The following is a 12,526-nucleotide window of genomic DNA, read 5'->3' as shown; positions in this document are numbered from 1 at the left end:
GCTGCCAGCGGTGCGGCGCCTGCGATCCCCGCCCCACTCACGTCTGAAGTGACGTGTAAGCACTTTGACCAATGCCAGTCCCGAACGCTTTAACCAATAACAATCTCCGGGCTAACACGCCCGCAAGCCCTGTGATTCGATTCCCATCCCCCACTTCGGTTCTCAAGGCACACTTCTGGATTTACGTGCTACTTGCATGTTTTAGAAAAAAAGCTTTAGAAAGCTTACTTAACCGGCCCGAACCCACAAACTGGCTGTAGTAAACTAGGGTTGCTAGTGAGATGTGATAGCCGGCTGTTTGTACAGGGTATCTATTAATGCACCTGCGGTGAGCCAAGGTAAACAAAGTTCAAAAACAACCTTCACTGGGGCACCTAGTTTAGGCAAACAGAACAGTGCATTTATTATCAGGGCTCTAAAAGGCTGCACAGCACCAAACCAGGTTAAGTGTTTCTTGGTCCTGAATCATGGAGCTTTAAATTATTTAGGGTTCTTGGCTAAGCGATGATTAGTGCTCCTTATCTAAAGAAGCCAAAATTGGCAACCTGTGGGTCAGATGGCAGTGGAGTGTCAGCTCCAAATGACCAGGTCACCTTCGTGGTACTTGCTTTTACTAAGGTTACTGAGTTTCAGGAACAAGTTAAAGGTATGTGTGGTGAAAAGCTGAGGGAAAAACAAACACTGAAACCTTCCCCTGACCCCAGCCAACAGTGTTGGGACCCAGCTCTAGATTCAAACTGCACTTTCTTAGCTGTTTGCGTTTAAGTAATCTTAATTTGACCTCAGCAAACCCATTTCTCTGGGCTCCAGTTTACCCATCTGTAAAACGAGGCTACTAATACCTACTCCATTGGGTTGTTGGGATGATTAAACAGATACACACTGAAATACTTAGGACAGTGCCTGATGACAGTGTAAACTCTCAGGCGTTAGCATTTTTAAATGCTGCCCTAAAGGCATCTTTCATCAATTATGTCCCCCAGGTAGCCTATTTTAACAAATTACTGGCCACTTGGAAATGGAGGCTATTTTTACTAAATTCATCCTAAGGAAATGTCAAACCATTCTGAGTTCATTCCCATCACACCAAATGAAAAAATTCCCAAGAAAGAACGAAGCATACATTAACATTTTTCCTTTCTGTTCCTTAAGTTCCCTGAATATCAATTCTCTCTTAGAATTCCTGTATATTGATTTTATATCAGTATCTAAGTAGATGAAAAGTATTAAACTAAAATATATAAAATAGGTGTTTTTTTTTTCCTGGAGGGACATTATACAAGGAACAACTTTTAAGTTGAAATTCAGCTTCAATTTCTAGTAGCAATGCTACAGTTCTTGAATTATCAAGTTAACTATGTTCCAAACGACAACTAATGAATTATTAGTGTCTTGTGGCTGCAACATAGTAAAGTTATTAGTGGTATTTAAATTCAAACTTATGTATATTTTAATTTATGGTTGTACTTAGCTCACCTAGACTTAATTTTTCCTTTTCTCTTCTCTCTCTTAACCAGAACACCACACAGATCTGGCTATTGGTGGTGCTGGAGATTGACCCCGGAACTTCTTGCATGCAGGTCCTGTGCACTACAGCTGTGCTATCTTTCCAGCCCTAGAGTTTAAAAGAAAAACAGTATTTATTCATTTATTTATTTTGGATAGAGACAGAAATTGAGAGGGAGGGGAGATAGGGAGAGAGACACCTGCAGCCCTGCTTCACTGCTCCTAAAGCTCCCCCCGTAGGTGGGGACACTGGGGGCTTGAATCTGGGTCCTTGCACACTGTAATGTGTGCAGAGAGTTGTTTTGCAAACATAAAGGTCATCCCGTTATTAAAACCTTGATATGTCATACTCAAGTTTTTGCTTTCTTCCTCTATTCTGAAAATATTTTGATCCATTCTAAAATAGCATTTCAGCATAAAAAAAAAGGGGTGGTGGCACATTAGGACCAATTTCTTCATTTTAAAGATTAAACTGATACTAGACCAGACTACTATCCAAAACATTTTGATGAGAATTAACTAGAAAGAACTGTTGGTTCTCTGAAACTTATATTAATTTTAGTAGAGATGACTTAAATCACACTGAAGACAACTTGAAGTTAAAACCCAAACCACCTACTAGGAAAAGCCACTCTGGGCATCCAGTTCCTTTGAACCTGTATAACTTATGGGGGGAAAAAAAAGACATGGGTTGTGATGAAACCCAAGAATAGAATGCTAGTGCTGTCAAGCTTTAATAAAGTATATGCCAAGTCTAAGTACCACACACGATAGCCAAATTCAAATTCACAGTCTTACTCTTAAGCATCAAAAGCAAGTCCTGTTCACTGACTCCTTTTATTACTTTTGATTTGGACCGTGCATTCATAGATGAGTTGGGGGGAAAGGTGCCAACTGATGATGCATCATGTTTTAGAAAACATGGAACTAACATTTTAAAACCACACTCAAAAGGGACCAGAAAAGTTAACTCTCTTATTATTCTGCAGCTAAAAAATACATGTCTTGTATATACATGTAGGTTTCTACATGAAAGAAAGGATCCAGTTCCAAACAGATAAGGGGTGACCCTTGAATAAGGCATCTTAGACTGTCAAACTGACATGGGTACCACTGTAAGAACTGAAATCAGAAAGGTAAAAGGTAAGCTAAAGAAAGGATGCAAGTTCATTCACCTGCTCCTGAAAGGTGCCAGAGTTAGATGAGAAGCAGATGAAGTCAGAAGAAAGACACTGAAGAGCAAAGAAGATCTCAACTCTGACCAGAAGGTAATGGAGAACCAAAAGCAAAGCTAAGAACAGATGATAACAGCTGCAGTGAGATGTCTAAAACTAGAATTTGGTAGTTGACTATTACAGAAGTTCAGTGAACTCTATTAAAGTGGAATTAGATCAGACATCCAAAATTCACTGGAAAACCAGCATTGTAGTGACCAGATACAGCGGCACACTTTATATATATCATTTAAAAAACTTTTCTAACTAACTTCAAGTCACCAGAAGACCTTTGCTTGGGATCACATAGCTTGAAGGTTAAAGTCCCTGAATGACTAGGAGAGACAACACAGTGCTCTAAAAAGAAACTGCTGAGATGTGTCTAATACCAGAAGCTCCACTTGACTTGGGACAGGGCCCGGATCTTAGATTCTTCAAAGTGAGAGGGGACCGCAACAGGCTTCTTCCAAGTAATCATTTTTATCACTTTGCTGACAGTGAATTAAACTGGGGTTGTTCTGGTGGATAAAGCAAGGAGGAGAGGTTAAGCAAGAAAATGAGAAAAATCACAGAAATTTCATACAGAGGTAGAACATCTGAACTATTTCCTGATTAATGGTATACATAGAAATATTCTGTAAACCAAATTTGCCTAACAGAAAATTCCCCACACTCTGAACAGATGAGAGTAATTCCAGCATTAGGGGATCCTTGGCCAAAATATACTTCTCACTGTCTCTTCTCAAAGATTAGGTTCTTTTATTTTACCCAGATTCTACATTGCAAGACAACCAAGCTACTAAGCGTTAACCAGCAGTCAAAGTCAGGAATGTATGAAGAAAACAATCTTGAAACAAAGAAGCAGATGTTTTGGTCAAATTTCAGACACGAATTATTAGAAATTAATTATTGGCCCCACCAAGTTAAAGATGAAAGAAGGCCCTGAGAAGTCTATAGAGCTGATGATATACACACAAGTGAATGTCACTCTTTTTAACCTAGTTTTATTAAATATTGCTTCTTTGGGATGTGTTTATAACAACTCCCAGAACATTTTCATGTAAGATTTCAAAGTGGTCATATTAAAATACAGCTTCAATATAAAGTTTATCACAGTTTTACAGTATTCAAAAATGACAGACCTGCCTTAAAAAATAAAACAAAAACCAAAAAGGACTATTACACCCAAAAACATAAGAAAACAATTAAATAAACAAGTTTGGCATTTCCATAATTTTATAGTATAAAACAGAATATTAAATCTATCACTGGCAAGCTGACACTGATTTATTAACTAGTTTGAAATGTGTCCCATTAAAACACACTATACAAGTTCACTATACAAAAGATTGATGTTTTTTTTGATGAAAGAAGTGCACCCTGAAAACTTTTGCCAGTTTAGTATATTTAGTTCTTAAAGTTAAAAAAAAAAAAAGTCCTTTTTCTTTTTTTAAACTGAAGGCTGAATTCAGATTTGTGTGTGTGTGTTGTTCTGTCTCATTTGTCAGCCTTCCAGGTTTTAAAAACAATAGTGTCTATGGACGCCCACCAGGGGGCAGTGTAAGATTAGCCATTAAATCACGAACAGCTGCAAATATTGTGCATTCACCTGCAACAGAGAAAAATGGTCATTAGCTATTCACAATACAGGACAGATGATGTTAACACACCGGTGGGGGCGGGGCAATTATATCTAAAACTGTCTAGAGCTTGAAAGGCTAGCTGTCAGATTTACTTGGTTTAGGTCTTGATTTTTTCCCCCTCCTTTTTTACCCCTGCATGAAGAAATTTTAGGCAAGTCCCAGTTAGGTTTGGATTTAAGAAGATGCACTTAGGGTTTCTCTACAGAAACACCAAAGCACTGGGTAAGTCTCTGAAGTGGGGTTTCAAGGCTACAGACCACATACTTAGGCACTTTTAATCTAATAAAAGGATCTAGTTTATATCTCTGCATCATTTACAGCACTAATGGTGTCGTTCTTCTGTTGAATTAAAAAAGCTAGATTAAAAAGTCTCTAATCAACAATGTCCAATGAAACTTTTTGTGATGATAAAATACTCTTGTGTACTATAGCTAGTGTAACTAAGGGAGTGATTTGTAAATATCATTTAATTACTTTCTTTTTATTTATATAGTTACATGTACCTAGTGACAGTTATATTGGGTAGTGCAGTTCTATGACATCTATTGGCGTTTTTCCCCAAATTTCAGGGAAATGGCGACCTTCTGGAGTTCAACATTAAAATCAATAACTACAAAAATAAAACTATTGTGGTCCAGGAGGTGGCGCAGTGGATAAAGCACCAGACTCTAAGGCATGAGGTCCTGAGTTCAATCCCCGGCAGCAGCACATGTACCAGAGTGATGTCTGGCTTTCTCTCTCCTCCTATATTTCTCATTAATAAATAAATAAAATATTTTAAAAAATAATACTACTATTTTTCTTTTCTTTTCCTTTTCTCTTATCAAGAGCACTGTTCAGCTTTGGCTTTTATGGTGGTGCAGGGGACTGAAACTGAGACTCTGGAGCCTCTGGCTTGAGAGTCTCTTTGCATAACTATTATGCTATCTACTCCTGCCCATAAAACTATTTTTCTTAAAAGCACTTCACCAGTAGGGAAGTGATTGGTTTGGCAGTCTGGAGTATGTCGATCAACAATTTGGAAGTAGTATTTGTTTGGGGGAGGGGGCAGGCTAATGAGTCACATCCTCTTACTGTAACCCTGACTCAAAGAAAACAAACACCCCATGCCTCTTCCTTCTTGTAAATATAACAAATGTTTCAATATAATAAACCAAGCCAGTTGTAAATACTATAAATAAAAACTCCTTCCCTAGAGCATGGCCTAACACTATAGTGACTGGAAGTGAGAGAGAACTGACGACCTTAACTGAATAAGGACCTTCTGGCAAAAAGTAGAATGTGCAGTGACCCGTTGTGTGTGGCAAGTTACTGCAACCTTCTCTTCAACCACTAGAAAATTCAGCTACAGATCTGGATAAACTGAAATATGAATATTTTACTAGTCTAAGGCAGAAATAAAGGAAAATACTTCCAAAATATACCTACAGTTTCTTAAAAGAAGTGAAAGCTTTTTCTTTTTTAAAAACACATTTTCATTATTGGGAGGTAGAAAAAACGCACTTGATCCCAACAGAATCAAGACATTCTTCCCTTTTAATTTTCAGCTCCACAAGGCACAGTGATGCTAGTCATCTGCTTGTGAAAGAATGGTGATTATTATCAGAGTTCTACTGGACTGCTCCTCTGAAAATTCGAAGAACTTTAACTTTTGATTCCTAAGGACCTATTTTTAGCTGACAGAAGAGATAAGCCAAAGGATGAAAGCAGGAAATTGTAAGAAGTAGAAGTAGTATTACAACAAAAGAAGCATACTGCCCAGTGCACTCCTTATAAGCTATGCTCAAGAACTTGCCTGTGGAACATACAATATGGGGAAACAAATAGTTAAAAATATCATTTCTCTCATGATTCCTGTTTCTAGTAAAATGCTGATGCTGGTACCTAAAATAGTTTCAGAGAACAACTTTCCCTCATTTTAAAAGAGACTCGTTACTGTATTTATTCTATAGAGGACTTCCTTAAAATTAGAAATGAACAACATCTTTATTTAAATTTAATATTCTTATATTCGAAATAAGTAAAATGGAAGAAAAGTTCTCTTTGCAGAGTTTCATGTTTTGGAACCTAAAATTTAGCACTGCCAGGAGTTGTGTGTTTAAATGTAGGCTATGCCTCTATTGAAGGGATCTTGTTTATCTGCCAGAAACATTCTGGTTTCCTTGAAAATGTGCAGTTTGAGAGCTTCCTTGTGCACTTGGCAAGAAGGTTCACTTGCACCCGCCTGACACTTACATAAGAAGCCCAAAAAAGCAGTAATGTCATTTATATCAGCTTTTATTCTTCACAAAACATTTAGAAGATACAGAACTTTGAACGATATTATTCTATTTATGATTGAACCACGAAATATGAGAAACCAACACGCATTTCAACTTGGTGATGTACAGAGTGGTGGGGCAGGGGGATTCACAGCCATGAAAATTTCTATCATCCTAACCTAGAGTTTTGTGGCAATGTGTACTACAAATACAAGCTTCTGGCATTAGCAACTGGGGCAGTCCCAACAGTAAATTACTAACAAAAAATAAAAGTCCAGGCAGCAGAGACATGGACAAAAATGAAAAACCAGTGTAAGAAAAGGAAGAAAGCGACAGGCAGACATTAAGAGGGCTGCAGCCAACCAGAGCTCTATAACTAGGACGGTGAGGTGAGGTGAGGTGAGGTGAGGTGAGGTGAGGTGAGGTGGGGTGAGGTGGGGTGGGGTGAGGTGAGGTGGGGTGGGTGAGGAACAAGGGAGAGCAGGGGCAGGGGTACTCTCTCAAAAGAACTTTTATAACACATATGCAAGAAAATAGCATCTAGTGTTCATGTACCTTGTCGTGGTGGGTTCATCTCTGCAAATCTCTTCAGAATGTTGCTGACCATCATGGGAGCAGCAACAGAAGAGTTCTGCTGTCTGGGAATGTCTGCCTGCTGGGTTGTACCTGAAGCCATGTCATAAATGATTGGAACTATAATACTAACAGGTTCTTGGGGAGGGACCGATGCTTTCTGAGTTAGTTGAAGCTGTAGACACACACAACACATAAAGAATAAAAAAAGAAGAAAAAAAAAACATGGTAAGAAACCACTTATTTACAGTTATCAAAGGTACGATTTCCTGTCAGATTTAGATACATCAAGCTGAAGAAACTTAAATATGGTAAGAAAGGGAAAGTGACAACTAAATATTACAGTTAAGGTGCAATGGTGTCACACTATTATCTAGTCCAATAAATGTTTTATTGCTGCTGAAGCAACTGCGGTTACATGAAGTCTAAACTGACAAAAAAAAAAAAAAAAAAAAAAAGGATCTAGGGGCCGAGCAGTGGTGCACCCAGTTAAGGACACATAGTACTATGTGCAAGGACCTGCCCAAGGAGCCGGGTTTGAGCCCCCGTTCCTCACCTGCAGCCGGGAGACGCTTCATGAATGGTGAAGCAGGTCTGCAGGCATCTCTCTGTCTTTCTCCCTCTATCTCCCAGTCCTTTCTCAATTTCTCTGTCCGATACAATAGAAAAAAAAGAAAAAGAAAAAAATGGCCACCAGGAGCAGTGGATTCACAGTGGCGGCACCAAACCCCAATGATAACCCTGGAGGCAAAAAGAAAAAACAAAAACAAAACAACAATAACAACAACAAAACCCAAAGAATATGGATCTACAGTTGGCAGCAACGGATCATTTCTGTAATTATTCAAAAGCTGCTTAGTCTTTCATAGCTCGTCCTCGGAACCTCTGCATGCACACGTATGATCACACACACGCACGCACGCACTCACGTTCACGCACAAACCTTGCTGATACTTACAAAAAACAGCATTTTGGATTTCAGCACCACAGCAGGCGTCCCAGGAGGTGCGATGGGTGGAGCGCTGGGAGGGATCGTCAAGCAAAACTGAACATTCCACTTTAACTGTGTTGCTTGGTCAGGGAACTATTTTAGAACAAGAAAAAGATAAAGAAAAGGGGGAAAAATGAAGTGAAATAAGCATTCCTTGGCATATTGCACCAAAGTAAAGAGCTGGGGGTGGGGTGAATTTCAGGTCCTGGTGCATGATGGAAAGGAAGACCTAGGCTGATGATGAGAGTATTTTGAGAAAACTGAGAAATTTGACACATGGATCAACAACTGTATTTATTGTAAACCATTAATCCCACTACAAATTTAAAAAATTCCGGACAGTACTAGCAGGAAATATAAAGTTATACTTCAGTATAGGATCTAAAAAACTAGATAGAATCTTTAAAAAAATTTTTTATTATCTTTATTTGTTTATTGGATAGAGATAGAAATTGAGAGGGAAGGGAGGGACAGAGAGGGTGAGAGACACGGAGGCACCTGCAGCACTGCTTCACCACTTATGAAGCCTTCCCCCTGCAGGTGGGGACTGGGGGCTCGAACCTGGGTCCTTGCGCATTGTAACACGTACGCTCAACCAGGTGTGCCACCACCCGGCTCCAAGATAGAATTTTAGAGCATAAATTGATAACCCACATTTTTTCTTTTCTTTTTATATATTTATTTATTGGATAGAGACAGAAAAAAAATTGAGAGAGAGGGAGAGAGACACAACTGCAGCACTGCTTCACTGCTCCTGAAGCTTTCCCCCTACAGGTGGGGACCAAGGGGCTCAAACCCGGGTCCTTGCACATATGTGTGCTCTAAGACAGTGCCTTTTTTTCCTAAGGAAATATGTACGTGAAGTTACTAATGGAAAATTCAACCCTGGACTTATGTGACATCTCCCTCCCTCCCGGCCTTCAGCCCTACTTCATTACTTCTCACTGCCTATGGTTTCTGCTTCCTCTGACATTTATCTCCTTTTCTGTTTTCTTTTCTTTCTTTTTTTAATTTTTAAAAAAGTTTATTTATTTATTCCCTTTTGTTGTCCTTGTTTTATTGTTGTAGTTATTACTGACGTCGTCGTTGTTGGATAGGACAGAAAGAAATGGAGAGAGGAGGGGAAGACAGAGAGGGGGAGAGAAAGACACCCGCAGACCTGCTTCACTGCCTGTGCTTCACTCCCCTACAAGTGGGGAGCCAGGGGCTTGAACCGGGATCCTTAAGCTGGTCCTTGCGCTTTGCGCCACATGCGCTTAACCCATTGCGCTACCGCCCGACTCCCTCATTTTCTGTTTTCACTGATAGCGCTGAATGCAGGGCTGCATTGCTTCCCCTGTGCCCACCAATGCTTCTCTTTCAGTGGCTGCCTCTCCTAGTCAGTCATTATACCACTGTCAGCCAAATCTAGCTTACAATGTTCAGTGATATACAGTGCTGCATGTTGTCCTCCTACCCACCCAATACCTTAAGTGAAAAAAGAATATATATATATATATATACACATACATATACATATACATATATATATATATATATATATATATATATATATATAGAGAGAGAGAGAGAGAGAGAGAGAGAGAGAGAGAGAGAGATGGAGAGAAGGAGACTGACCAACTACCGAAAGCAACACTCCACCACTACTGTGATGCTTGGGATGAAACCCATGTGTCTCTACTACTGAGCCACTGCTCCCAGCCCTCCAGGCCCCTCTTTAACTCAAGCCAATCTAGACTGCCAAATTCCATTTCTACTTCCTTTACAGTAGTGTCAAAATGTATTACTAACTTTAAATTATATCTACTGGTGCTCCCCCACTTTTTTTTTTAGTCCAGACATTTATTCCTTTAGAAACTCAAATGATGGGGTTGAGCACACACATTATGGTGTGCAAGGATCCAGGTTCAAGCCCCTAGTCCATACTTGCAGGGGGAAAGCTTCACAAGTGGTGAAGCAGTGCTACAGGTCTTCTCTCTCTCTCCTTTCAATTTCTGTTTCTATATAAAATAAATAACTTTAAAAATTACTCTCCTTATAGAAACTCAAGTGGTATTTTAAAATCTCAAATAGCTTAAAAAAAAAAAAAAACCCTAAATGTTTCCTATAGCCTACTAGAGTAGAAGCCAAATGTAAAGACTACCAACAAAGGAGAATTGCTATCCTGATATCAGTGGTAAAACTCCAACTGAAAAAAGTAAAGAGGTATTTAGAATTACCCCCAACAAAATACTAGAAGCATTAACATGAAAGGGGGGTGGGGAGGCACATGGTTCCATGATGCTTTGTAGACCCGAGGCCTCTAGTTCTGTCCCCAACACCACATCTGACCAACTAGTACTGCTTTCTCTCTCGTAAAATCAATCAATAATAAATCTTTAAAATCAAAGAATTACTGCAAGGCTAGAAAAAAAGTCAGCTGCTACCTGAATTCCATTGTATCAACTATATACTTTTATAGGGAAGAAGAGGAATTAAACATTTCCTCCAAAGGAGATGTTTTTTTTTTTTTAATGAATGGTTATTAAGGCAAGGTGGGATCTAGAAAAGTTGAATCCAGTACCTTACATAGGACATTCAAGATGTATTTGAAATAGATCAAAAATTCTAATAATTAAAAAAAAAAAAAGAAAAGAATCCCTAACAGTACTAGAAGAAACCAGGGAAAAATTATTTCATTATCTGACGACTTAAAGATACACGAGGACTGTATTATCAATTAAGTTAAAATCACAAAAGAATTTAAGGAAAAATGGAAGCTCATAGATGGGTGACAACAAATCAAGACTGCTCTCATCAACTCCACCCTCTTGCTAGAAAAAGTTTGTGTTTCTCTACAACTTACCAACTCTAGCTTCATAATATGCACACAGTCTCTGAGGATGTGTGTGGGGGCTCCTAGTAGCTTGGTGAAGGCTATCAATGTGTTGGCTTTAAATGGCGGTCCTGCAACCTGGAGGGATAAATAAAGCAAGTCATTTTTCATCTGCCTTGACTCTTCTTCTCTTTAATTGATTATATTAAAATTTGCATTAGTCAACACGTACTCTTGTTTCAAAGAATTTCTCCAAAACTTGAAGTTCGTCAGGTTTCCACTGGCCTGCATTTTCAGGTGTCACTTTCAGCTGGAGAGTCTGGTTGGTTTTGGGACTAAGGGCTACTCTGCATTTGAGCGCATCTGTCTTAAACATGATCACTCCAGGTTCATTGGAATTTATCAGCTGTAGCTGCAGAACAGGAAGGATGCATCAAATTAACATGTGAGACAACATTTAAGACTGTGAGGAAATTAAAAAAAAATTCTAGAGAATGGCTTCAAAAAGGAAAACAGCTAAGTTGATACCTATTTCAAAAGGAAGGTATCTAGATACAAAGCAACAACTAATATCTGTGTCTGCAGGGGTAATCTGACACTATGTGTCTCTTGATGGAAGAATGTAACATCATCTCTAAAATATTCTTGTGGGCAGGGTTGAGTGCACATATTACAATGCACAAGGACGGGGGCTCACTCAAGGACCAGAGTAAGGATCCCGGTTTGAACCCCGCCCCCGGCTCCTCAAGTGCAGGGGGGAGGGGTCGCTTCACAAGTGGTGAAGCAGGTCTGCCTGCAGGTGTCTATCCTTCTCTCTCCCTCTCTGTCTTCCCCTCCTCTCTTGATTTCTCTGTCCTATCCAGCAACAACAGCAATGGCAACAATAAAAACAACAAGGGCAACAAAAACGGGAAAAAATGGCCTCCAGGAGCAGTGGATTCGTGGTGTAGGCACTGAGCCCCAGCGATAAACCTGGAGGCAAAATAAATAAATAAATAAATAATAAAAAAAATGCTGTGTGCAAATTAGGGGTACTAGATGCTTAACAAAAAGTTCTTGCTATATAACAACACACTTGAGCCTGAATTGAGTGGTGAGATCAATAGCATTGAACAATAATATACAAACATGAGGGCCAAAGACTATGCCAAATGATTTCTAAGGGCTATGACCAGAAATTCAGAAACTTGGCTATAAACTCAGGTGACCTGACTGAAATAGGCACTCTGAACTATCTACTTCTCTGTAAGAGGGTTTTTTTTTTTTTAATTATTTGTTTGTTTTTGCCTCCAGGGTTATCGCTGGGGCTCAGTGCCTGCACTGCAAACCCACTGCTCCTGGAGGCCATTTCCTCCATTTTCTTGCCCTTTGTTGTTACTGTTTTTATCGTTATTGTTGTTGTTGCTGGATAGGATAGGAAGAAATCGAGAGAGGAGAGGAAGACAGAGAGAAGAGAAAGACAAGACACCTGCAGACCTGCTTCACTGCCCATGAAGCACCCCCTGCAGGTGGGGAGCCAGGCG

General features: G+C 39.4%; 1 protein-coding gene across 4 annotated transcripts in view; it reads right to left on the bottom strand.

Moving 5' to 3' along the window:
- Positions 1–1,460: 1,460 nt before the first annotated feature.
- MED14 (mediator complex subunit 14) overlaps positions 1,461–12,526 on the bottom strand; it is an 82,921-nt gene continuing 71,855 nt past the window's right edge. For 3 of the 4 annotated variants that reach the window (XM_007521103.3, XM_016187265.2, XM_060182601.1), the window contains 5 exons: positions 11,236–11,415; positions 11,034–11,141; positions 8,156–8,281; positions 7,180–7,372; positions 3,708–4,329 (listed from right to left, as the gene is read on the bottom strand). In XM_007521103.3, the coding sequence (XP_007521165.1) occupies positions 4,256–4,329; positions 7,180–7,372; positions 8,156–8,281; positions 11,034–11,141; positions 11,236–11,415 (681 nt within the window). In that variant the 3' untranslated portion in view covers positions 3,708–4,255. Of the gene's footprint in view, positions 1,616–3,707; positions 4,330–7,179; positions 7,373–8,155; positions 8,282–11,033; positions 11,142–11,235; positions 11,416–12,526 lie in introns of those variants that run through there. The other variant, XM_060182598.1, reaches the window with a different exon arrangement.

This window comes from Erinaceus europaeus, chromosome X (assembly GCF_950295315.1).
Source record: "Erinaceus europaeus chromosome X, mEriEur2.1, whole genome shotgun sequence".
Lineage (NCBI taxonomy): Eukaryota > Metazoa > Chordata > Mammalia > Eulipotyphla > Erinaceidae > Erinaceus > Erinaceus europaeus.
The sequence above is the reverse complement of the archived record's forward strand: the minus strand, read 5'-3'. Positions and strand labels throughout refer to the sequence as shown.